General features: G+C 50.0%; 8 protein-coding genes across 8 annotated transcripts; 3 read left to right on the top strand and 5 right to left on the bottom strand.

The window, feature by feature from the left end:
• The first annotated feature begins 51 nt into the window (after nt 1–51).
• On the top strand, nt 52–1,406 carry PHACADRAFT_254033 (uncharacterized protein). The gene is made up of 3 exons (XM_007394513.1): nt 52–330; nt 385–668; nt 724–1,406. Exons 1-3 carry the CDS (start codon nt 58–60, stop codon nt 1,283–1,285), a joined length of 1,119 nt encoding a protein of 372 aa, XP_007394575.1. The 5' UTR covers nt 52–57; the 3' UTR covers nt 1,286–1,406.
• Nucleotides 1,407–1,670: 264 nt separating this feature from the next.
• PHACADRAFT_194324 (uncharacterized protein) lies at nt 1,671–2,682 on the bottom strand (the record flags this gene model as incomplete). Its single annotated transcript, XM_007394512.1, has 6 exons — nt 1,671–1,807; nt 1,864–2,021; nt 2,076–2,095; nt 2,149–2,342; nt 2,396–2,498; nt 2,557–2,682. 6 exons carry the CDS (start codon nt 2,680–2,682, stop codon nt 1,671–1,673), a joined length of 738 nt encoding a protein of 245 aa, XP_007394574.1.
• Nucleotides 2,683–2,813: 131 nt separating this feature from the next.
• Nucleotides 2,814–3,956, top strand: PHACADRAFT_183331 (uncharacterized protein; the record flags this gene model as incomplete). Its single annotated transcript, XM_007394511.1, has 6 exons — nt 2,814–2,998; nt 3,028–3,108; nt 3,159–3,420; nt 3,470–3,501; nt 3,554–3,605; nt 3,655–3,956. Exons 1-6 carry the CDS (start codon nt 2,852–2,854, stop codon nt 3,954–3,956), a joined length of 876 nt encoding a protein of 291 aa, XP_007394573.1. The 5' UTR covers nt 2,814–2,851.
• A 104-nt stretch (nt 3,957–4,060) lies between these two features.
• On the bottom strand, nt 4,061–4,460 carry PHACADRAFT_207927 (uncharacterized protein; the record flags this gene model as incomplete). Its single annotated transcript, XM_007394510.1, has 2 exons — nt 4,381–4,460; nt 4,061–4,328 (listed from the first exon to the last, which is right to left on the bottom strand). Exons 1-2 carry the CDS (start codon nt 4,428–4,430, stop codon nt 4,061–4,063), a joined length of 318 nt encoding a protein of 105 aa, XP_007394572.1. The 5' UTR covers nt 4,431–4,460.
• Nucleotides 4,461–4,679: 219 nt separating this feature from the next.
• PHACADRAFT_254032 (uncharacterized protein) lies at nt 4,680–5,197 on the bottom strand (the record flags this gene model as incomplete). Its single annotated transcript, XM_007394509.1, has 2 exons — nt 4,889–5,197; nt 4,680–4,838 (listed from the first exon to the last, which is right to left on the bottom strand). A coding segment is annotated over exon 1 (266 nt), but the record flags the coding sequence as incomplete, so codon positions are not given.
• Nucleotides 5,198–6,701: 1,504 nt separating this feature from the next.
• PHACADRAFT_254031 (uncharacterized protein) lies at nt 6,702–8,887 on the bottom strand. Its single transcript, XM_007394508.1, has 9 exons — nt 8,687–8,887; nt 8,560–8,630; nt 8,475–8,506; nt 8,202–8,416; nt 8,080–8,154; nt 7,972–8,030; nt 7,790–7,921; nt 7,557–7,736; nt 6,702–7,506 (listed from the first exon to the last, which is right to left on the bottom strand). The coding sequence occupies exons 1-9, from the start codon at nt 8,833–8,835 to the stop codon at nt 7,433–7,435; spliced, it is 987 nt and encodes a 328-aa protein (XP_007394570.1). The 5' UTR covers nt 8,836–8,887; the 3' UTR covers nt 6,702–7,432.
• Nucleotides 8,888–9,587: 700 nt separating this feature from the next.
• Nucleotides 9,588–13,792, top strand: PHACADRAFT_207924 (uncharacterized protein). The gene is made up of 10 exons (XM_007394507.1): nt 9,588–9,929; nt 9,984–10,341; nt 10,394–10,454; nt 10,515–10,747; nt 10,800–10,852; nt 10,902–10,974; nt 11,027–11,319; nt 11,380–12,031; nt 12,084–12,261; nt 12,313–13,792. The coding sequence occupies exons 1-10, from the start codon at nt 9,626–9,628 to the stop codon at nt 13,558–13,560; spliced, it is 3,453 nt and encodes a 1,150-aa protein (XP_007394569.1). The 5' UTR covers nt 9,588–9,625; the 3' UTR covers nt 13,561–13,792.
• Nucleotides 13,793–19,838: 6,046 nt separating this feature from the next.
• Nucleotides 19,839–20,614, bottom strand: PHACADRAFT_27519 (uncharacterized protein; the record flags this gene model as incomplete). Its single annotated transcript, XM_007393990.1, has 4 exons — nt 19,839–20,093; nt 20,192–20,409; nt 20,466–20,531; nt 20,575–20,614. 4 exons carry the CDS (start codon nt 20,612–20,614, stop codon nt 19,839–19,841), a joined length of 579 nt encoding a protein of 192 aa, XP_007394052.1.
• Between the last annotated feature and the right edge of the window lie 4,250 nt (nt 20,615–24,864).

Raw genomic sequence — 24,864 nt, 5'->3', positions numbered from 1 at the left:
TTATAAAGTCTATTTCCCCACGGGGAGGAGTCGGCCTCCTCAACCGAGCCCGCAATCATGTTTGCTCATAGACTCTCACCACGTCTTGCAAAGTCTGTCTCCCACGCGCGCTCGACACTCGCGGTCAGGGCCAGCTGCTCGCGGACATACGCTACAACCACCAACGCAGACCACGTGAACATCGTCGAAGTCGGTCCGCGCGATGGCCTGCAGAACGAGAAGTCGGTTATCCCGCCAGAAGTCAAGATTGAGCTTATAAACCGCCTTAACCGCGCCGGGCTCAAGACTATCGAGGCGGGCAGCTTTGTCAGTCCAAAGTGGGTTCCCCAGGTGCGCATATGCCTTAGAAATATCATGCTTACGCGAGTGACCGTCGGACGATAGATGGCTGGCACGGCCGACGTGATATCGCGTATGGAGCGACTTCCTGGAAACTATTATCCCGTGTTGGTGCCGAACCTCAAGGGATTGGAGTTGCTGCTCGACCTTCTTGCGAAGCACCCGCCAAGCGCGGGTGGTCCGCCGCCGCCGACAAACGAAATTGCAGTGTTTACCGCCGCCACGGAGGCGTTCTGCAAGGCCAACACGAACTGCAGCATTGTAGAGAGCTTAGAGCGCATTCATGCCGTCACAAGGAAGGCATTGGATCATGGTCTGCGCGTCAGAGGGTGTGTACATGACGCTTGCTTTCCAAAGCGCGAGAACTTATGACATTGCATACAGCTACGTCAGTGTCGTCATATCCTGTCCGTACGAAGGCAAAGTGAGCCCCCAGAAGGTCAAAGAGGTTACGAGGGCGCTCCTCGATATCGGTTGTTACGAGGTCAGTCTCGGCGACACCGTGGGCACAGGTACGCCCGCGACAGTGCGCGAGATGCTTGAGACTGTGATGGGCGGCGCGGGCACGGTCCCTGCGAACAAACTTGCCGGGCACTACCACGACACATTCGGGACTGCCGTCGCGAACATCATGACCTCGCTTGACATGGGCCTCCGCACATTTGATGCGAGCGTCGGCGGTCTGGGTGGCTGCCCGTACTCGCCCGGCGCGACGGGCAACGTCGCGACCGAAGACGTGCTCTATGCACTCAAGGGCAGCAAGTACACTACGGATGGCGACCTCGACGCTCTCGTCGATGTTGGTGACTGGATCTCAAAGAAGTTACAACGAACGAACGCGAGCAGGGCAGGCAAGGCAATTCTAGCCCGAAGAGAGAGGGAGCATCTCGAGAAGGAGCGCGAGAACGATGGGGGCGCGGCGGAAGTGATCTCAGCGAAGCTGTGAGGGCCCCACATATGCATTGTACAACATACATTTTCAGGATGTCTCGTTCGGACTGTGACCTAGCTCTTGCATAACCAATAAGCCGCCACAATGTTTAGTATGAAGTCCATCATGCCCAGTGATCCCAGCTGGACGATTCGCGGTGCAAACTATGAAGCTGTGTTGTATGGCTTGAAATCAGAACATTAACCGGTCCTGGTTGATCCATAGACTCTTAAACAAGCGTCGCAAACAGCAGAAACGCACTCCTATACTGTTGCCCGGGGGAACAGGGAAGATTACCAGCCCTGCCAGTCGACCTCGGCGATATCGCGTCGAAGTACATGTAGAGTACAGGACGATACGCATCTACATGGTGCTTATGCTCGCCACAAAGCATACGAGTTTAACCCTGGCTCTCTTCAGCGCCATGCGCATTGCTCTTGTGCTTCGGCGTGAAGATCCACGATTCTGGAGCGGGGCCCAAGAAGATTTCCGAGATCTTGACCCAGTCTCGGCTGTCACTACTGGCAAGCAGCGTTTCTTAAAGGGGAGAGCGTGAGCCAGTCTGCTCTGTGAGCCATATTGTTTAGGCATACCGAGTTCATCGCGCCCGCGGAACGCCGGTGGACGATCGTTGAGACGACCAGGGAGCACCTCCAAGAGGCCGATGGGGACGTAGCGGTACTGGAAGGATAAAGCTTCGCAGAGGTAGCGACGGGTGGTGTTAACACCGGTTGTATCTGAGCCGAAATGGCTGGAGAGAGAACGGTTAAGCAGCGAGAATGCAAAAGGTAATGCTAGTACTTACCTCAGTCCGTACTCCGCATACTACAGCATGTCAGTAACCTGTAAGCGTACATTGTACAGAGTGTATGCCATACCTTCCTGATCAATTCGAGCCGTTCCCGCGAGCTGATGTCCCATTCGTGATGTTCCTTGATCTCGGTGAAGATCCATGGTTTAATGAGCGCTCCTCGAGCCACCATGACACCGTCAACGCCGCTGTGGTTCACCTTCTCCCAATAATCCTGAGAAGAGAAGGCGTCTCCTCCTCCAAAGATGGGCACAGTAGCAACTGAAGGGTTAACTTAAGCACGGTGCCAAGGTGGACGTTGGAGGTGCACTCACGACCCTCTTCTTCCTCTTTAGCCCGAACTGCGTCGACGCAAGTCTTGATGTAGTCCCAATCTGCAAGCTTGGAGTATCGCTGCTGTCTTGTCCGCCCGTGAAGCTAGGACATATCGTCTGGAATCAGAGCAGCCTCGTTTGTTTTGACGGAAACGACCTACTGTTAGAGCGGCTGCACCCCATTCTGTACTCAGCCTGGGCATAATCTTGTGGGCATTATTCCGGCCGTCTTTCACGCCAGTTCTGAGTTTGACGGTTACGGGAACTTCTCCCAAAGCCCTGTTCATGCCAACCACAATCCGACCTAGCTTCCCAGCGGCATCTAGCACTGTACAAGTACTTCAGAATAGTGTTCTGGGGCAACAATAATCGAGTGTCGCGCTAGCAAGTAGACGGACATTCGCCCGACAGAGCATTGAGTCTCTGCCCTCAGCGACGAACCTCCATTCGTGAAACATGCGGAAGCAGACGTGTCCGCGGAAAACACAGAGGACTCGTCCGTTGATTTTTCTACAACATGCCCGGTCTTCGAGAAGACTGGAGAGTGCGGACACGGTCTCAGATGCCGCTACCTCGGCGGACACGTCAGGAAAAGGGACGACAGTGAGATAGAGCTTGTACTTGATGAAGAGAAGAAAGCAAGAAACATTGTTGCGGAGACTGAGCTTAACTTTGTGACGGGCGACACCCTAAAACAAATCCGTTCAAAGAAGGTGCGCACTGCGTCTTTCATCTTGGTGAAGTGCTTTATATTGGACTTTAGTTCCCTCATCCCATTGCAGATGCTTGTCTTAAAGAGCTGCAAGAAGCACAGAATGAGGGGAATGGCGCGAAGTTTGAAAAACCAGCTCTTGCCGAGACTGCCGAGGCCGGCACAGAAACCTCTGAGCCTACCCAGGATGCTTCCCACCCGGAGTCTACATCCAAGCCTAGTGAGAACAGCGAAGGCTTGTCCCAGGCAGATACGCCTGATGTCCCCCTCAGAGCTGCTGAAAAGAAGCGGCTACACTGGAAGGGAAAGACATGTGAGTACCATACAACTCTGACCTTACATGTGTGCTCAGCTATGCATAGATCTCGCTCCGCTCACCACCGTAGGAAATTTGGTAAGTTCTAGTAACCTGCCATCGCATGCAACGCGCATCAAACAGCTATTAGCCTTTCCGCAGGTTATGTGTGGACTATGGTGCTGACATCACGTGCGGAGAGAGTAAGTACGCACGACATATAAGCTGATCACGCACCTAACTCTACTCTAGTGGGTTTGGCGAACTCGTTCCTCCAGGGCTCGAAGGAGGAATACTCTCTTATTCGGCGACATCCGGAAGAGAGGACGTTTGGCATCCAAGTGGCGGGCAGCAAACCTCAGCTACTCGTGCCAGCAGCGGAGATTCTGGGAAAGGTATGCGAAGGCAACCTCGACTTCGTTGACCTCAACTGCGGATGTCCGATCGACTTGGTCTACAAGACCGGCAGTGGATCAGCTCGTATGTCATCTTACCTCACTTTGGTCGGCGAGCGAGCGAGGACAGCGTCTAACAGAGGCGTTGGAGGCAAATGAAGGTCTTTGGGCTTCGACGCCAGGTACGCTTTGATGTCATGCGTGTTGCGGCATCTGCGTGCGACGCTGCCTAAGCTAAAGCGTAGTCACCAAGAATCCAGAACTCACTCGGAGCCAAATTCACACGTCTTCCCCACCGCGACTCTCCAACAGAGCTCCAGGTCGTCTCTGACCTTTTGGAAGCGACGGCCCTTGTTTGCTCCACGCTTATTCTTGCGCTCCTCCTTCGACCATTTCTTGCGGCCACCCCTTGATCTAGTCTGGCCATCGTCTGGAGGTATTTGGTCTGTTGGACGGCCGTTCACATGGCTGGTACTGCCCTCAGCGGCATCATCATCCGGAACGGCGCGAGCAGAATGCGCAAGGATGTACCTCCACACGGGCTCAGAAATAAGAGAGAACTGTAGGTCATGATTGTACACACTCGGGCTTTATGGGAGCAGTCCCCGATAGCGATGTGGTGCCAGACGACATGTCGCGCGAAGTGAGAGACTCGAGTTTCTCACAGGGACAGCTTGGTTTGGGAATCACTGATCTCATCTCAAAAGCGTTCAAGATAAGATAAGATCCTGGCCATAGAACTGTGTGGCGTTAGGCCTGCCACTAATCAAAGCACGGGAAGTAAGCCTGGAAGCAAATTACTTGCATACATGAATGATAGTGCTGTGTGCGTTATACGATGGCTCTCAGAAGTCAGTGATATGGAGTACTGGGTAAAGAATTCCACACTACACGAGGATCGATAATAGTGCAACAACATACTCATATATAATGAGCCTGAGCAGTGGCAGCTGAGTATTGTCACTGCAGAGTGTTGATAGAGTGAGTATAACTATAGACGAGCTGAACTGCCAGCCTGAGCAACTACACCAGAGAAGAGATCTAATGTACTAGTCAGAGACAAGGCGACTGATGATAGGGTAGCTACTCACAGAGCTGATATAGTCTTCAGGTTCCTCGTACATAGACCTTTCCGAATAACGAGAGTGTAACCGGCAGCCGACATTCCTCGTATGTCTCTTTGGCGTGCGCGGAGAAGGGTAGCCAAGCTGATAGAAGTGGACCCAGACGAACGCAGTGTGTAAGAGCCCAATCACACCAACGGCGATGAATAGAGCCCGAGCAAGCGTGGAGATGGGCACGCCTCGTGTGTCTACCGTTAGTGGACCGGCGTCCACTTCGGCCGTAGGATCTTTGCTCTGCAAGTCAGACATGGTATCTGCCATGTATGTAACAGAGCTCCCGGACGATGAGAAACACCATAGAAGACTGATTGCGAACGTCCCGAAAGAGATATAGGTCCTGTTTTGGAGAAGGGAGTAAGCTGGGCTGCACGCCTAGAGCTACGTTCCAAGAGCACTGACCAGTTCTTCCAAGCGACAGGAGACGCAAGCAACGAGGATGTAGCGATGAATGCGGATTCAGCGTTGCGCTCAGTTACTAAATGCCAGTTCCATGATGCCTCTGGGCTTCGGCGAAGGAAGACGGCGTGTCTCTTCATCACCGCGCAGAGTACAATAGCAAAACCACTGCAAAAGTATACAATAAATGAGAACGCCGTCACGACGGCAAATGATGAGCCCGCCACAGGGCCCATGAATCGCTCGACGGTAATGCATGTACTGATGCAGCAACCGTCAATACAGAGACGGTGGTCAGGTAGTGTAAACAACGTACAAGGCAGCCCATTTGCATTGCCGTGTAACATTGGCCCAGTCCTCTGACATATGATCGACGAACTTCTTCCAGTCTCCATCAAGCTTGGCGGATGATTGGGTACTCAGCCTGGCTTTCGCTGTGGCATTGAAGTCCTCAATGGCGTAGGTGAATGACGGGAAAGATGGAACGGACATCAGGAGGCCTCTGTAATACATGAACCTGCAGCAGGCGACCACGAAGAAGCATATCCATGAAAAGATTTTGTTGCCGTAACTGCGTGTACTTGCACCGGACGCCTTTGACTTCGTCGGCGCTTCTGCGAGAGGACCAGTTGTCAGAGGTGTTACACACGCACCGGAGGGCCTCACCAGCTAGTGTTGACATCTCAGCGAGATTGGAAGGTGAGCCGTTTATTCTGCCCTCGTCAAGCGTATGTGATCGTCGGTAACTTTGTGGACTGTATGCGCGGCGACTAATGCTTCTAGCCAACACTTTGAGGCGTTCCATGGGACGAGTAGTGGGGGAGAAGAAGGAGGTGAGCTATCATCATGTTCTTGAAGCAGCCCGAAGTTATGTATGAGGAGGTTGAGTGCAGTCTTCGGCTTTGGCAGGGCGATGCGAATGGATGACTGTTCGCATCGCCATATGACCCGAAACCTGACTGCTTTCGGGCTTTTGATTGGGCCATACGACCCCAAATTTGACTACTTTTAGGCTTCTTTTTGATACCGTGGACCATATGACCCAAAAACCGATCACTTTCGGGCTTAGCTTTGATCGTGGGCCATATGACCCAGAATATAACTATTTTTGGGTGCCTGCATGCTATATTGAGCATACTTGCGACATAAAATGAGAGATTTAGTATATTTTTTATCGGATTCGGCAAGGTAATTATGACCCGAAAACTGACCCTGATTTTGGCGGGACAGGACCCCTGCCAGTAAAAGACTGGGTCCTCTCCTGCCTCTGAGACCGCGCATGAGTACTAGTTTGACTCTTTCGCCTCTCGGCATGGTAATGCGCAGACCGTGTCTTCGCGGTCGCCAACTCCGTCTCCAATTCGCTGCTCCGCCCTTCTACTGCGGTGAACCCAGTGTACTATTGTGTTTCTCAAGCTATATCTTAATGACAGAGCCTACGCGAGAGGAGTTACATCATCCTAATACAACGCGTCGCACGCTTCAACAGCTCTAGCTACCTACTCCTTGAAGCAATGCGCTAGACCAAGGGCATCAGCAATGCGAGACGCCTCCTCCTCTCCAGCTCATCCTTGCGTGCGATTGCATCCCGGGCACGTGTGGTCTGATCCACGATCACCTTTTCCTCGAACATGATGGATGTGCTCGTCCAATGAACACAACAACATCGAGATTTCATGGAGATCGCGGTGGAGTAATTGCCAGTGAGCTTCGACAACGACGAATTTTGACTCGACTTCTATGATGCAGGTCTCATCTGCCTCGCTTTTGACAGATGAGGTGAGAGATTGACCTATAGCTAAGGCCGACAGGAGGAGCTGGCAGCCGTTATCGCAATGCGTGCTATCGAGGCTTCGTGGCGGGGTCCGTACAACCTATATGAGCAGAACGTCAGTGATTGCACACATGAACTCTGGCAAGAGCATATAGTCAGCACATATGCAGCATTGTGGGCATCGTAGGGGTCACAGACAAGGCGTCACACTGACGCAACAGGCGCCCATGTATCCAAAGTGCCCGTATCGTCTGTTGTGCAAGTGGTAAATTACAAATGGCGCTGTCCGCTTATTAGCTGGATACGAAGGTCCCAGCCATGTATGGCTTTCCTTCACGGGATTAAGTCGAGTTCTTAACCCCCGTCCGTGCAGTGTCGTAGTTCTGCAGGAACCACTGAACGGACTCGTCCAGAGCTGACGAAGTGTAAGCAGTTGGGACTCATGGGCAGAGGCATGACAAATACCTTTCTGGAAAGGCGTAAACTCGAAGTCGCCGATGAGACTTAGCAGCTTCTTGTTGGTGGCAGGCTTCCTGAACTGGCCGTCCGCACGGGTAGTGTCGAAAGAGTACTCGCCCCGGAAGTCCACGGCCTTAACGATCGCGTCTGCGACATCCTTAATGCTAACCTCTTCATCCTCACCAACTACCGCAGCCTTATGAGACACAGTAGCACCACAAAAAATGGTGGACACTCACCTGAGAGGATCACAGGTTCAACATCGTCATACTCGCGAAGTTGCCAGATGAAGAGCTTGGCGAGGTCGCGGGAGTAGATGAACTGCCGGAGGGGCTTACCAGTACCCCCAACAATGAAGGGCGTGCCGTTTTCTATGGAAGATTAATATCCTTTGTGTGCAGAGACAGACAAGCGAACATACTCTTCGCAAGATAGCACTTGTGCACCAATGCGGGAATCACATGTGCACCTTCAAGATCACTGATTGATAGTCAGAGAATGATTAACAACATCCCAGTCAGAGACATACTAGTTGTCGTAAGGGCCAAAGACGTTGGTGGGAATAGCAGAGGTGAAGTTGCAGCCGAATTGGTCCTTGTAGGCACTATATAAAGTGAATAAAAGTAACAAGAGATGGCAAGTAATTCCTACTGGTTTGCAACATCAACCATTCGCTTCGCGTGCGCGTAACCGAAGTTACTGTCGTGGGGCAGGCCAAGGTGAATTTTCGTCTCGTCCAATGGGTATGTAACTTTGTCGGGGAACACACATGTCGACAGGCAGGAAATGACTTTCTTGACGCCCGTCTCATATGATGTGTGGAGAACGTTGTCGTTGATGAGGTTGTTGTCACGAAGAAATGTAAGCTGTACGGAATTGGTAAGCCCCGAGGGGGAAGATCGACAGGGAGTCACGGCTGCACACCTTGTATTTCATGTTTTTAAATAGACCGCCCACTGTATCGAGGGATCAGTGAACAGAGCATCTAGAAATCAAACGACGTATATACCAAGAGCCGCGAGGTGAATGACATGAGTAGGCTTGTACTTTTGGAACAGCTTCCTCGTCTGCTCAGGATCCCTTTTACGCACAGATTGTCAGATGCACTGAGTGTCCGCAATTGATATAATACTCACTTGAGGTCGGCTTCAGAAGACGATGCAAAGATCCAGGTCTCGCCAGGACGCTTGCCAAAGCGCGATCCCTCGGGCTCGTTTTCAATCACCCATTTGATGCCACGGCCAACGAGACCAGTGCCGCCGGTAACAAGGATAACGTCGGGCATGGTATGAAAGTCAGCTATGAGGGTGTGGAGATCTGACGAGCGAGAGTTGAACGTTAACGTTGGAGGCACGACACCCAGAGTCCGCCGCCGCATACAACTTGATGGCGATCGGGCGCTCCGCCCTCTTCCCACTTTCGGAAGCGCTCGACGTTTTGCACTAGCGCGGGCGCCCAGAGTTCCAATGTTAATGCTACCTTGTCTCTAGGCTAAAGCTCTCTGATTGTACGCCATGCGCCTTGAGTTCAAGCCCATGGTAGCGGCAGCATGTTACCAGCTTAAGGCACCTGAGTTCACGGGTGCGTACAACCGCTGAATTGCTGACTGACGCAGTGACCACTGGCAATAGCGTAGTGAATGTGCCTGCAGGTCCCCCGACTCATTGCAGGGAGCGTGCCCCCGGTGGAGGATTGCATGGCGAACGGCGGCGGACGCTAGGCCGGGTTGTAACCCGGAAGTAAGGTTAGGAGCGCCGCTCTACGTCACTGCTGGTAGACTCGGCTTTGTGGCGCAGTTGACCGTTGTCACCGTTGTCGTGTGCACGAAACACGCAGCGAGGTCTCCACCGGTGTGATGCCATCAGCTATTTATTCACTCATGCGTTCACCACTTATCCACCATGACTTAACCTCATCGTCGTGTCCAAGCGACCACACATTTACCACCTTCACATCCGCCCCCCTCCGCATCCTATCACATCGCTCGTTTGTAACACACTTTCGTGCGTCGCTCTCCCCGAAGAGGCTTGCCCAACACTGAATATTTGCAACACAGACGACTCACGACCTTAACGATGGCTCACAAGCTCAGGGAGCCTTATTCTGGGAAGAACCCCGTGCCCCAGATAGCCACAAAGCTGTCTGCTCTCATCAACCCAGAACATGCCACGGAAGCAAAGGCAGCGCAACTGCAAGACCAGAGTGGTGCGCAGGACCAGAAGCAGACAGAGAAGCGCGCCCACAGACTGGCCAAGGGCTACGTTATGCACGTAGTCGACCCCATCACGGGGGAGGAGATGGACATTAGGAACGCAGACGAGGAGCCGGACACCAGGAATAGAGGAGAGAACGTGCTAGAAAACGATTTTCCACCTCCAAGTGCGTGCTCAATCTCCTGTACTCTGGCCTATCCTGACATGATACTTTTCGCAGATTGGGGAAAGCACAAGCAGCGCATCCTTTCTGAAGTCATTCCATGCGTCATGGCTATCGCCGCAGCATACACAGCAACGTTCATCTTGACCCACATCTTCGCAAGTTCGTTGGTCACATCTTCGCTAGCCCTCATTCTTCCTACTGCCCTGGCATACGTCCTCTTGTTTCGGATCAAATGCATCGCCCGCATGGATTTCGACGATCGTGTCTGGCATGCAGAGCGACTTCGCGGAATGCGTGCTGGTGATGACGCGGACGGAGATGGTCAAGTAGGCTGTGAAGAAAGGACAAAAGAGAGTGCCGAATGGGCGAATGCCGTTCTGCGAGGGGTCTGGCCAATTATGAACCCTGATCTGTACGTGCATCGCGTATCGCCCCTTCCTCTGATGCTAACAAATGCCACATAGATTCGGCTCTTTGATTGACACGCTGGAGGATATTATGCAAGCCTCTGTGCCGAAATTCGTGGTACGTTCTAACCTTGACCCCAGCGCGACTCAAAGGCAAACTGCTGATTCACGAGCACAGCATTCTGTCCGCATCGCGAATGTCGATTTGGGTCAAAACGCAGCTCGCATCACCGCCGTCCGCTCACTACCAGACACAAAGCCTCGCGAACAGGTGAACCAGGAAGACGAACAACAGCAAGATCCCTCAGAGCAGGAAGAACTAGACGAGCAACACGTGAATGTAGAAGTATCTTTTGCTTACCGGGGCCTGCCAAGCGGAAAAAGTGCGAAGAGCAAGGCGCGCAATATCCAGTGAATAAGCACTCTACATGCTGTCGACGACGATGCTGAATACCCCCATAAGTTTACTTGTAGAATTTTTCCTCGGTTTGCAAGGATGGTACGGTTTCAAACTTCGTGAGTTGAGATAGTTTGCCGCTAAGGCATACCGTCTGACTACTTTTAGCTGTCTGGGTGGAAGTCACCGGTATGATCGGCACGTCGCGAGCTCGATTGCAGCTCATTTCAGAACCGCCCTTGTGAGTATGACCTCTGCAACTGTGGCAAAAACCTCTGCTGACGTGCACACAGCGTGAAAAAGACCATGATCTCACTGATGGGCTTGCCCCGCATCACGATTTCCGTTGTTGCTCTCAGCAGGGCCCTTCCGAATGTCATGAACCTTCCGTTCATCTCCGGATTCGTCTCCAGTTCTATCGATACCGCCGTTGCCGAATATGTTGCTCCAAAGAGCTTGACTCTCGATCTGCAGAGGCTCATCAGCGGAGACGACATTAAGAAAGACACAGATGCGATCGGTGTGTTCATCGTACACATACACCGAGCAAAGGATGTCAAGCGCGCGGACGCAGACGGTGGCTCGGGTTCGTACTTTCACTTATCAGCAAACACATACTGTTTGCTCACTGTGCCCTGTATAGCAGATCCATACTTGACGCTGACGTACTCGCGCCTCGGCAAGCCACTCTACTCTACACGCATCATCAAAGGCGACTGCAGCCCGGTCTTCGAAGAAACCGCGGCAGTGCTCGTCGACGTGAACACGATCCGACTGCGCGAGAAGCTGAGCTTCCAGCTGTGGGACTCGGACCGCATGAGCGTCGACGACCTGCTCGGGATCGCCGAGGCCGACATCATCGACCTCGTGCGGCACGGCGGGCAGCCGCACCGGCGCGTCGCGAAGCTCGGCGACCCGCACAGCAAGCACGTGCCGGGCGTGCTCGAGTACACGGTCGGCTACTACCCCAAGCGGCCGCCGACGGAGGGCCTCAAGCGCGACGGCCAGGACCCCGGCATTCCCGAGGACCTCCGCGACAGGCAAGAGTTCAAGAACGCGAAGGAGATCGCGCTGAACGACCTCGAGGCCGCTGTGCTCGTGACGCCGCCAGACCCGGAGTGGCCGAGTGGAATCTTGAGCGTGCAGGTGCACGAGATCCGCGGGCTTGGTATCAAGAAGGAAGGCCGGGAAATGAACGTCGCCAAGACGGGGGGCTCCAGGGAAGGCGAGAAGGGTCAGGACGAGGAAGCACAGGAAGTGGAAGAAGCTGAAGGTCTTCCTTCCTCGTACTGCACCATGTAAGCAAACCACCTACTCGATTTCGAGTTTCTCACTGACAGTATTCTGCAGCTCATTGAATGATGAATTGGCCTATCAGACACGGGTCAAGCCGATCACAAGCACACCGATATTCAACGCAGGTACTGAACGCTTCGTCAAAGATTGGAGGACTGCCCATGTTACCGTGGCGGTCAAGGACTCTCGGGTCCGGGAAAAGGATGCCGTCCTTGGCGTTGTCATGTTGAAAGTGAGTTAGTGCCAATGGTTCTCATTGGCGTCGTGTTCATCTTCTTCGTAGCTGTCCGAGCTTCTCGTCAATGGTTCGCAGCTGACACGACTGTATTCGCTCGAGCAAGGCTTGGGATACGGTCGTATCCGCCTATCTGTGCTCTTCCGCCCCGTAGAGGCCAAGCTCCCGCCAACTCTCTGTGGCTTCGACACCGGAACTCTTGAGGTCCGCGACCTATCGGCGAAGCTCAACAAGAACATCTCGCTCGACTTGTCCAAGTGCGGAGTGAGGCTGAAGACGACAAAGTCCGGTGCCGACGAGAAGGTCTCGAGGAAGAACGCGCAGCCGCACGAAGACGGCTCCGTCCGCTGGGACTCGGAGGAGACGAACCTGACCCGCATCCCCGTGCGCATGCGCTACGGCTCCGCGCTGCTCATGTCCTTCAAGTCCACGGCGTCGGTGCTCGGCGCGCGGTCCGCGGGGCGCAAGGCTCTCGCGGTGCTCTGGCTGCGCGACGTCGCGGACAACGACGAGTGCGCGCTCGAGCTCCCGTTGTGGAACGTCACGGACGGCAACTACTCGCGGCTGAAGATGAACTACAGCCCGCCGGACGGGAACCTCGACGCGTGGGACGAGGACAGGAAGAAGGTGCGCCGCGTCGGGAGCGTGCGCGTCCACCTCGTGTTCAAGCCCGGCATCTCGGACCTCCACCATCGGCTCATGGACGGCGGCGGGACGCACCGCAAGGAGGCGTGGGAGACGTTCACGAGAGAACGCGAGGGCGGGCTGAGGGAGAGCGTCGGCGAGTTTAGCGAGGACCATCGCAATCCGGAGAGGAGGCCAGAGGACCTGGCGGAGAAGCGGCAGGGGAGCGACAACGGTGCAGTCCACGGTGCAGATGCCAACGGTCGCCAAGAACCTGTCGCGAATGGTCCTTCGGGAGGCTATGAGACCAACGAGTCTCAGCCTGGCAGCCGAGATCGTCCGGAAGACGCCTCACAGCCAGGGATCAACACTATGGTCTCCTCCGAGGCGGTCGAGAACGAGGAGCTCAACGAGCATCCTGAACGTGGCGGCGATGAAGAGAGTGGCGACGACGCCGACGATGAAGGCGGCAAGAAGACGGGTGTCGTTGGGAAGTTCAAGGAGTGGCGCCAGCACGAGAAAGAGCTTCACAAAGAGCACCGGGGTGTCATGCAGCTGAAGCCCGCGCGGACGGCTGAGTGGGTGAAAGACAATGTCGAAGACAGCGTTCACCACTTAAAAGATAGGTTTGCGATGAAGACCAGGAAGCCCGACGTGGAGACGGAAATTTAAAGGAGTAGTCTGCACGGTTGTATTGGTATCTTTCCTGTGTAATATCTCGCCTACATCTCACTAGTAATAGGCTGGTCATTCAGGCACCCCCGGACAGACACTGGACTGTGTTGTACTAGCGTAGCTCTCATGTACTCTTTATTTAGCCTCACATCTCGACACCACTGCAGTTTCGCCTGCAACATGCTGTTGCAGCGAGAAGTCGGAGGTAATTTCTCGAAATCAGACTGAGAGGCAGATGCTATGAGTCTGGAACTCGTACGTGTTCTCAAAAGCCATAATCATTAAGACTCTCACAACGGGCAAAACCCGCATCCAGTTCCGCGCGAGGTGCGACTGGACATCATCTCCAGTAGCGCATCCAGTACCACATCCAGTACCGCACCCAGTCGCGCAATCAGCCGTGGGAATTACTGTCGTGATTGGCTGAACCCCTACTAAAAATAGAAGTGATGCGCCGCCCCAGTGCCCGACACTGTCCACCCTTGAAGTTGTGTCAGTGTCCAAAGCAATTCTCAGATTCTTTCGCCAGCTTATTTCTCAGATGCCGGCTGAACAGCGTGATGGCATGATGGGAGATAAGCAATATTCCGCGCGCATTCTCAAGGCTATCTGCCAGATTGAGAGGCTTTCATGCGACATCGAGTGTGCTGGCTGCTGAATTCACAGGGGCCAGCACCCCTCCGCCCGTGCACATCGACACTGTGGCCGTTAGTCAAATGAAGGGAACGTCCAACCCTTCCTCGCCATAGCTCTTTGCTCGCCGAGGATGTGGTCCCGGAAATCGCGGCGCTGCTCACTGCGTGCTGAGCGCTGGGCGCATGCATCACATGATCCCATGCAAGGGGTTCTGCCAATCACGACTCGTGGATATGGACGTCAAGCGCCCATTGCCGATTCCCCTGTATAGTGCCATTGAAGACAATCATAGCACTGAAAATCAATATGATTTTGAACTGGTATACGCAGGTGCAAAAGATTCCCCTGCATAGTGCCATTGAGGACAATCATAGCACTCAAAATATATATGATTTTGAACTTGAGACAGCAGATGTCGCATGCAGGCGCAATATCAGCCAAACAGGAACCCTTCACCTCACCCAAGTCCAGGCCGACGCGATGACGGCTGTGGCCTCAGGATGGTTGGCAGCGCAGATGTCACGCAGCTTCAAATAAAGTGGTCACCCTCACAATCAAATAGTTGTCCAGGTTAAGCAAAAATCGTTACGTACACTTGGTCAAGATAACTAGTTTATGATCAACGTAGAGTATGTCAAAGGGTGGATGGCACCTTGGCAACTGAAAGAACCACAGCCTAGACCTTCACGTCTCCAACCAATGGTGTCGGGATGTGGACCGTGTTCGTAGACAGGGCTGCCTCGTCCTTCACGTTCAAAGGAAAACCTGAGAGAGAAGCGATCACCAAAGCGATGCATGGACTGCACTCAGTAACCATCGTTCAAGCAGGTGGTGCTGGCAGCAGGTAAGACAAAAGCAGGAGGTCTGTCGAGTAGAATGTATCCATGTTCATGGTACTTGCAAAGGCTGTGCAAGTCGCTGGTGGTCAAGTGGCGAGAGGCTTTGACACTGACACCAGAGAATAACATGTAAGGATACGCAACATTGAAGCTGTCCACAGAGACATAGTTCATGACAGTCATGGAGTGGAAGAGCGCAATGGGCAAGGCAGCTTGTTTTCAGATGTTTGCAACATCAATGGTAGCAGGGGACATTGCACCTACTGTGATTGTCCACGCAGTCAGAAGTCTACCATGGTATATGATTTTCAATGTTGTTTTTACAGCCCGCATCAAACAGGTACGGCTTGCACTTGCCGTAAACTGTGGCAAGCAACACTTCAGATGGTCTTCAGAGATACAGCAAGCGATAACACAATTCTTAGATCTCTTCATTGCAGGTTCATTTACAGAGCACTACATGGTCAATATTTTAACAGCATATTCAGGAGCTGTTACCATCACTTTTGTGGACAAGAGCATACTGGAAGTAGCCAATGAACCAGGTTTATTGTAGTGCAGCTACAAACAATTTTAAGCATTTGTACCAATGACAGCAACCAACTTACAGTCAATGCAATGTTCTGCACAGTGAGATTGCCCAGCCGACACACTAACAGGCTGGCCCAAGAGCGTGAACGGACCATACTTCGACATGCACTGTTTAGGGCTGACTGCCAGCAGATCTGTAACCAGAGCTCAGGGGAATTGGAACAGGGGTCTTTCATTGGACGGCTCATCTTTTTCCATGCAGTGGAGCAATTGTGCCCGCACCGCCAATGCCTATAAGCTGGAGGCAGAGTGAACAGTTCTTTTTACTCCCCTTTTGCTCCGCACAAGGTCAGGTCTCCAGTTGTGATCTGCTAGTTCTGCAATGGCTAACAATACCTTGAACAGTACAGTACACCACTCACGCACCATGCCTGTCGATGCTATTCCCAATGACATGAAGGATATGGCAGCACAAGCCATCTCTCATGAGTGTGGCATTCTGCTCTCTCTCGTGCGGTGAGGCCCTGACCATGTCACTCGCAATTTTGATATCTGCTCACCAATTAATTTTTGGACCTTTATTTAGCCCTGAGGCACTTACACTTGTCCAATCATGGCCGTTGTTGAAGTTAATCAGTCTCGCGAGTGACGGTTCATAGGATGTCGTCGAGGGCGGTGGCCTGAAAGGCTCAGATGCAGTGGGCCGGGAGCAGTAGATGGCCAGAAGCTTTGCTTACAAAGCCATGCCGTTTTCAGACAACCAGAAGCACCCTAGGGACTGGAAGATTTTCCAGCAACATAGATGGTGAGGGGTAATTTTGTAAGCATTAAATTATGTACAGACATGTTTGATGCACCTTCGAGAGCAATAAATCTTTTAAATCTTGCGACGCTCGTGGATTTCAAGTGAGGAACGGCGAGTTTGCTTGTACCTTGAGAATTAGTCTCATAGGCGCCAGCTGGCACATTATTAGCGCAAGCTCAGGTTACGCAACATCAGGCTGGGGCACTAAGACAAGCTTGGGTGCAATGGCTGATTGTCACGTTGTCGTAAAGAAAAGGTTAGAATAAGAAAAGTAAGTAAAAAATAAAAATGAGGTTTGGTATAAAGAAGATTCTAGGAGAAATCCTAGAAGGCTACTTTTTAATAAAAGAGAATGGAGTTTGGTCTGTTCTAAACTAAAAGCAAGAAGGGTATAGTATGGAATACTTAGATTTGGTTTTCCCAATCTTTTCTTTCCAGGGTTCACTGAGTTAGCCTTTCAACCAAGCTATCCTGGTGTTCGTGGGGGACTAATTCAAAGACCACCTACTAATCTGCTTAAGTACTCTAACACCTCACTTGCCTGTTACAAGGGACTTTTTCAAGGAATCTTAGAAGATGGGCTGCAAAAAGGTTTGGTTAGTAGCTTAAGGACTAGCTACTTGGGTTAATAGAATAGGGTTTTTAGATAAGTAAGATAAGAGGGTAACAAAGACAAGTTAATGTCTTAGTTAACTTAGTAAGCTTTGGCTAGTAAGGACAATTTAATGTCCTTAGAGGATTTGTATAACTTGAAGCAGTCTGAAGCTTCCAATTTAGAGTTGAAGATCAAGAATAGAATTAATCTCTTTACTGCTAGTCTAATTACTGTAAGCTCTACAGGAGACGTACCACAGTCTCAAATAATGACGCCACTAGCTCTTGCAGTCTAGGGTTAGTCAAATAGTGAACTCGTGCACTATACCAAGGGCGTTTCCCTTCAGGTTATTTGAAAGTCAGAGGCTCTACTGTGCTTAAGGAATTTCCTAGGCTTTAAAAAAAGGAGTCTATTCTCTGAGAGCTAAAGAGCTCAGGGGATTAACTGCAGGTTTGCTGCCAGCTAAATCCTTGAGAGTGTGTGTGGTGCTTGGTGGGTTGGTGTGTTCATGTTCTTTTTGCTCTCAGAGAACCTCTCCTATTTATATCTTTCAGCCTGTTGTTCCTTAGCCAATAGCAAAACTGGCTCTTCTATTCTACTGTAATTACTAAGCTACTTCTACTTTTATTAATAAGCATTTTGTCTGTATTAGTCAGCCTTCTGTCTGTTTTACTAATGTATTGGTAAGCTATTACTAATGTTTGTTAGAGTATTACTATATTTTGGTAATTTATAGCTGTTGAGCATAGACCTTTAATAAGCATAGTTTCTAGATTACTAAGAAGCTGAGTCATATTATTAGTCATTGATTCACTTTTACTAAGCATAGTTTCTAGATTACTAAGAAGCTGAGTCATATTATTAGTCATTGATTCACTTTTAGTAAGCTTAAGTGTTTATGCTTACTTTGCAGCTCTGAGTAAGCGGTTTCTTTTTGATTTGAATACCTATTATTTCTTTAGTTTTCCTATACTTATAGTTATGGTGCATGACAACGTGACTTTTGGGCATGCACGGTTCAGTCCATAACCCGATTCTAGGGAAATCGGAACCCGTGAAGATGGGCGTCGAGCGCCCATTGCCGATTCCCCTGCATAGTGTCGTTCAGGACAATCATAGCACTTAAAATGAATATGACCTCATATTTGCAATGGTGGATAGTCATACATGGTCTGGTACAGGGTACAGGTACACACAGCTGCAAAATGTCCAATGCTCGGTGCAGTAGGCCGGATGCAGTAGACAGGTTGATTCTCCAGCATCGTAGCTGGAGAGTGGTAGTTGCATAAGTATTAACATATACAGAGGGTCATTATGCACATCGTCGCTACCAAACAATAAGGAGGCCAGTGTACCATTCAATTGGGGTTGCGAAGGTGAACAGGTTGCATTTTGCAAACAGTCTCTGCACTGGCTGGGGCATGAGTTGTGCAAGCGAGTGGTGCTGCAATAGGTGTTTTTGTGACACAGCGCAGTGCGGGCCCAAATTGCTGCCCATGAGCAAGGCACGGCACAGGCTCAGGGCTAGCGGAAGGCAGTAGCCAATTATCATGTGTGTAATGTCACAACAAAAACAAGAGCTGCACTTACTGCTTTTCGCTCACTAATGGCAGATACAGTAGAGCGGACAGAAGGCGTTGGCCTTTTGCTGTAGGTGTTCAACTTTGCGAGCGCTTTGCTGTCCTTGACCCTAGCCCATTTCTCCCTGCCTTCACTGCTCTGGTTGTGGCTCTGGTCTTGGCCCTGTGATGGAAGCAGAAGTGGTTAGAAAAGCAAGGTAAAATATGGCATGGGGACACTCACTAGCTATGCAAAGCACAGTGCGCTGCACACCTCCCCAGAAAAAGGGAGTGGTGGATGAGTGCACGGCAGCAGGTTGCTACCAAGTTGAGGGTTGCCGGCGACAACCAGTAGGCCAGGTGCATTAGACAGACTGGTGAAGACGTGCCACTTTCAGATGTTCAGAAGTGCCCCAGGGACTGAATGACTTCCCTGCCACATAACTAGAAAGGGGTAATTTTGTAAGCATCAGATTTTGTACAGAAATGTTCTATGCACCTTTGAGAGCCATAAAATGAAGGAATTTCATAACACTCACGGGCTGTGAGTGAGTAACAGCAAGTTTGTTCATGCCTTGGGAACTGCACACATAGGTGCCAGAACGTGTCAACAAAATGATTATATTTACGACGGTTGATAGGATGGGTGCAGTGGGCCAGAAGCAGTAGACAGCCAGAAGCTTTGCTTACAAAGCCGTGCCACTTTCAGATGACCAGAACCACTCCAGAGAGTGGATGACTTTTCAGCAGCATAGCTGGTAAGGGGCAATTTTGTAAGCATTAAATTATATATGGACATGTTCAATGCGCCTTCAAGAGCAATAAATCTTTTAAATTTCGTGACGCTTGTGGGTTTCGAGTGAGCAACGGCGAGTTTGCTCGTGCCTTGGGAATTAGACTCATAGATGCTAGCTGGCACATTATTAGCGCAAGCTTGGGTGCAATGGCTGATAGTCACGTGACTTTTGGGCCTGCACGGTTCAGTCCACAACCTGATTCTAGGGGAATCAGAACAGTAATTCCCATGGCTGATTGCATGACTGGGTGTGGTACTGGATATGCTACTGGATGTGCTACTGGAGATGGTGTCCAGTTGCACCTTGCGCAGAACTGGATGCAGGTTTTGCCCATTGTGTCTGTGCAAACTGCTATTAAAGGGGTACCAATGCTAGACTATGAGAACTATCCTCTAATCTATGGACAAGTGGATATATACACATAAGTTTTAACTGAGAAGATAATTACTACAGAATAGTGAGAAAGCCAGTGGCAGATTACAGGCTACTTGTTATACAATGCAAGAGATCGCTCTACACAATATCCTCCATCTCAAGTACTGGATCAAGAGTAGTAGCCGGTCTAGGGTTCTGGGCAGTCTGCGTCCACTTGAGGAGCTTGTGGCTGCAATAGCGAATGCCGTCACAAGGAACTTTGAGAGCTTCAACAAGCTTTGGTACGTGGCCATGCGACAGCCTGAATAGAAACACGGCAAAGATGAGTGCATCCTTGGGCTTTGAGATGTTGAATGTGAACAGATTGCAGTCCATGATATGTGTAATGAGGAGCTGAAAACAGGATCTTGAGCCAACAGCAGCATGCCGTATATGCAAGAAGAAGAATGTACATCGTGCTGCTCACCCATGCTGTTGATAGATCTACTGACAGTAAATGCGCATGTGACGATGCCGACTGTGCCATCTGTGAGCAATTTGAACACTGGCAGGTCGGTCATGCCCAGACGTGAGAGGAACTTGGACATTGCAGCACTATGTATCTGCAGCTGATTTGCTCCTTTATACTTAGGAGTCGATATGTCCTTCTTGTACTCGACCACAAAAAATGGGACAAGTAAGTTAGACGAAAGATCTTCATCAGAATTATCTGTTAACTCTTAGGTCAGCATGGGTAGCGAAAGCTGAGATCAGGAGAATATATACCTTTTAAATTGCAATGAGACAATTCTTGATTGGCGATATGCAATGCTAATTCTGCAATATCCAAAACTGATTTGGACTGTCGTATAATGTATATGTCATGGAGACTTACCTGACTTGTTAACACAAAGGCCTGGTGAGATATGGGCCATGTTTGGTTCCATCGTCATATCTTTCATCTCAATATCAGAGCTAATCTAGGTCTGGTCTTTATCGCGGAGAGAGCAACACAACATGCCTGTGTTAGGCAGGACGGCCAGCAAGATATGACTTGAGTACATACACTGCAATGTCGGACGCCTGATTGCAAATGAGTCCCTAGAATCATCGGGCCGCGATGCGTGCCCTAAATCCAGGTCATGGGCAGTAATTGAACATCAGGGAAAAAATACAATGGTCCCGAGTGTACAGGACCCTCTGGACCATAGAGAGCATTGGACCAGAGTCCCCCCATCCCAAGTGGTTCGGACCACTGGCTATTGATCTGGACCTGCTCGGACCACTTTGCATGACAATTAACTGGATTTGGATCACTATGTAGACAGTGATGCAACCTACCTGATTGCTCCAGAAGATTCACATGTGCATTACAGATAAATAGAGGGTAAGAGACATTATATTAAGCACAAGCTATCTACAAACATGTATATATACACAAAGCCCTTATGCGAGCTGTATAAAACATAGGTGATGCACCAGATACAGGGGAGCAGCATGTGCTCAAAGTCAGTTGAGCTCTGGCTGCTGGCATTGCTGGCAGAGATGTTGCATGCACCCGGGTATCACGGTGATGGAATGACCTGCTGTACTTGATCACCTTCTCTGCCTGACAAGGTGGGTATGAGAATGTCACACAATCTAAGTGCTAGTGTTAGTATAGTGTGACATGGGGATAGTATGCCAACACGCCATTTACAGATGCAACGGTAATGACGAGGCCAAAATTTCCGCAGCTTTACAGCAGAAAGCATTAGCCGACAACATACTGCAACATGTTTAATACTACATACCTTCCTATGGAGTGTCAATCCTCTGTGCAAGATGGCACCTCTCTTGTGTTGCTGCATTGCTGAACTTCTGGCACCCTATGTCAAACACCAGCCTTGTGTGTGCACCAGCTCTACAGTGATGTTGGTGGGACATGCACCTGGCAGGCTGGTGGTCTGTGCATCCATCCGGTATGTTGCCCACTGCTTGCATTGACCATGGACCCCAAACAGCACAACATGGCTAGCATTGTGGATGTGGGAGGAAGGGTTGAAGTCAGACTCCTGACCAGCACTTGTGAACGGCGGCTTTCAAAAGATCTTATCTGCACTAGTGTTATCTATCCCTTATCTTGTAATTACTATTTTTATTTACCATGTCAGCAGTTTTTGCGTCATCTTTTGAAAGCTCACTGTTCTCAGATGACTGGCACATTATGTGAAGCGCCATCAATCAGCAGCTTTGGCAGACCTCAAGAAACTTTCTTGTCACTTTGATTTCTCAAAAAGAGAGAATGGTGCTTGCCCACTATCCTCAACCCTAGACTGGAACCTCCAGGGTGTCTATCGCAGAAGATGTGCTTAGACAATAAAAACCCATCTCAATCCTTGCATCATGAATGTGACTTGTGAGTACACAGCTATGAGGCCTGTGAAAAAATCAGCATATCCCCTGTTCAAGCACGATGGGTGCATTTGCACCATTGTTGGAGTCATCTTGGGCTGTGTCATTGTAAGGAACAACAGTGCACCATGGTCTCCAGCTGTCAAGACACAGGCTATGAGCAGTGCAGAAAGAAATCAGCTCCTTCAAGATGCACAAAAGAGGTGTATGCCAGCTGGGTTAGGCTGATGCTGCCCAATGGTGTAAGTGATGTGCATTTGAGGTGCCTACCAACACCATGTCTAGAGGCCCGCAGCCTCTGTTCCCATGATGTTGCCTGACGCCACACACAGAAGGTGCTCTACACATCGACATATTGTATTGCATGGCTGCCAACACTTCACACTAGCGGCTGCTTCCCACAAACCTTCTCTCACCTTCTCTCGAAGTCTCAATCCGGCACTCAAGTACTGCTAACTTCAGCTCACCTTCACTGCCTCTAGCTTTTTCCTTCTTTCTTGTGTCATATTGGCTGGATTTACTATGTATTTATCATGTGATATAATTTCTTGACTCTAAAAGAAGCTGGACTCTGGAATGGCAATGAGATTGATGGCACACTCTGGAGGTTCCAGTCTAGGGCTGAGAATAGTGGCAAGCACCATTCTCTCTTTTTGAGAAATCAAAGTGATGAGAAAGTTTCTTGAGGTCTGCCAAAGCTGCTGATTGATGGTGCTTCACATAATGTGCCAGTCATCTGGGAACAGTGAGCTTTCAAAAGATGATGCAAAAACTGCTGACATGGTAAATAAAAATAGTAATTACAAGATAAGGGATAGATAACACTAGTGCAGATAAGATCTTTTGAAAGCTGCCGTTCACAAGCGCTGGTCAGGAGTCTGGGTTGAAGTTGGGATTCAAGAAGTGCCGCGATCCGCTGATCAAAATGACTTACTAGCGCTTATCCATTATTATGTCATCTTAATTTAGGGCAAGCTGTAAGCAACCTGTTGCTCTCGTCACAGATGGAGGTGCAGCTGTGAGCTGCAATATTTTTGTGAGGTATGGCAGCTGAGCATACAAATGACAGGTACAAGTAACACATTAGTGTTACTGTTCAATCCCCACCAAAGAGCCTTCTACCTCCAACCAAACTCGAAGAATTATTGCAGACTCATACTGAGACAAGTGGCGCATTCAGTGAGTCCAATCAGCACTCGCAGATATACACTGATAGGACAACGAACCTTTATATAATAAATACAATGGGTATATATGCTCATAAATGAAGCATTCTGCTCCCAATACAACAAAACAAGCCTCACCTGGCGCGCTAAGCACACACTGGTGCTCAAGCACTTAGGTACCATCATCCCATCAAGGTCCAGCATGCTCTGAGACCTCCAGGAGTAAGTGCCTTTGTCTGTACCTTTGAGGGTTTTCTGATGAAGTGCTATGCAACTGACTGCCCTTAGCACTTTGGGCTTTCAATGTCTTTACAATGCAAAGAGGTGCAGAAAGGAGCAATGTGGGAGATGGGAAGACTCCAGGCACTGTCAATACTCCGAGGACGTCACATTGTGCTGTAAGCAGATCGTCATGCATATGTTGTGTGAGGATAATAGAGGCCGTCTGGTGCTTAATAGCTTCAAAATCCTTCTTGCTTTCTTCTGCGAATATCAAGCTAGCATCTTTAACTAGGGTGGACAGAGCGTGGGCATTCTCACATTGAGCATATGGAAAGTTAGCCAATCGCGGAACATTACTGTAAAATGCAAACTCTTGTTGTAGATTAGGCTGGTAGTGTTGCTATTGTAGAACTTGCCACGGCCATTTGATTGCTGAACTATCTGATACTGTGTGGTTGTACGCTTCATTCCGAGAAAGGTGGATGATATGTTCATACCTATGGATAAAATGTCAGGCCGATCACAACAAAACAGATGGTTGAATAAAAAGATCCACAGTGTAGACACTAAGTACTCCTTGCAGCTCAAGCAAAGGTGCAACAGGTCATCCCAAGATTGCCTGTACTGAATTTCTGTGACAGCACATTCTGTTGCATTCTGCTTCACTGTGAGCATGCAAAGCTGCACACAGAATGTCATGGCAGTTTTTGTGCAGAAACGTCGACAGTGGATTCTCTGCAATCTCTGGTGGGCCATCATCAGAGATACCTGTGAAATGCAGAAATGATGCAAGCTCTTCTCCCATATGTTGCAAAGCTTCCTGTTCAAATTTTGGCACTTCCTTTTCGCCGTTTTTAATCATTGCATAGAGCTGATAACTAAACAAACATACTAGAACAAGATCAGTGGTCTTCAGTGTTAGAAGCTAGTTGTAGCATTTGACATGCAAGCTCATCAGCCGGAAGGTGAATGGAGTTGTAGGCTGACAGTACCCCCAGTGGGGAGGGATCAACATAGTGAGGCAATACTGATCTTGAAGCCATGTCCATGTTGGTTTTGGAATGTCTCTATGGCTAGCCTTAGTGGCCAGCCTGAGACCACACACTGATTATATGTGTAGATTTGATAGACAGATGGACTCACCTTAAGCACAAAAGTGGTTTTGCATGTGATGATCATTTGCGCAATCTGGTGAACTGTGACAGCTGACCACCAGTGGTTTTGAATGGGAGATGGCTCTGAGATGCAGTAGCCTGTGCTCTGTGGAACACCATTAATTGATGAAGAAAATTAAGCAGCACGTCAGCACCATTGACATACTGTGACTGTCCTTGAGTCTGATTGTTGAGCTGATGTCTACCATACTCCATGTTGTTTTGGATTCTGTGTAAAGATACCATTAG

The sequence above is a fragment of the Phanerochaete carnosa genome (genome assembly GCF_000300595.1).
Source record: "Phanerochaete carnosa HHB-10118-sp unplaced genomic scaffold PHACAscaffold_4, whole genome shotgun sequence".
Taxonomy (NCBI): Eukaryota; Fungi; Basidiomycota; class Agaricomycetes; order Polyporales; family Phanerochaetaceae; genus Phanerochaete; species Phanerochaete carnosa.
The sequence above is the reverse complement of the archived record's forward strand: the minus strand, read 5'-3'. Positions and strand labels throughout refer to the sequence as shown.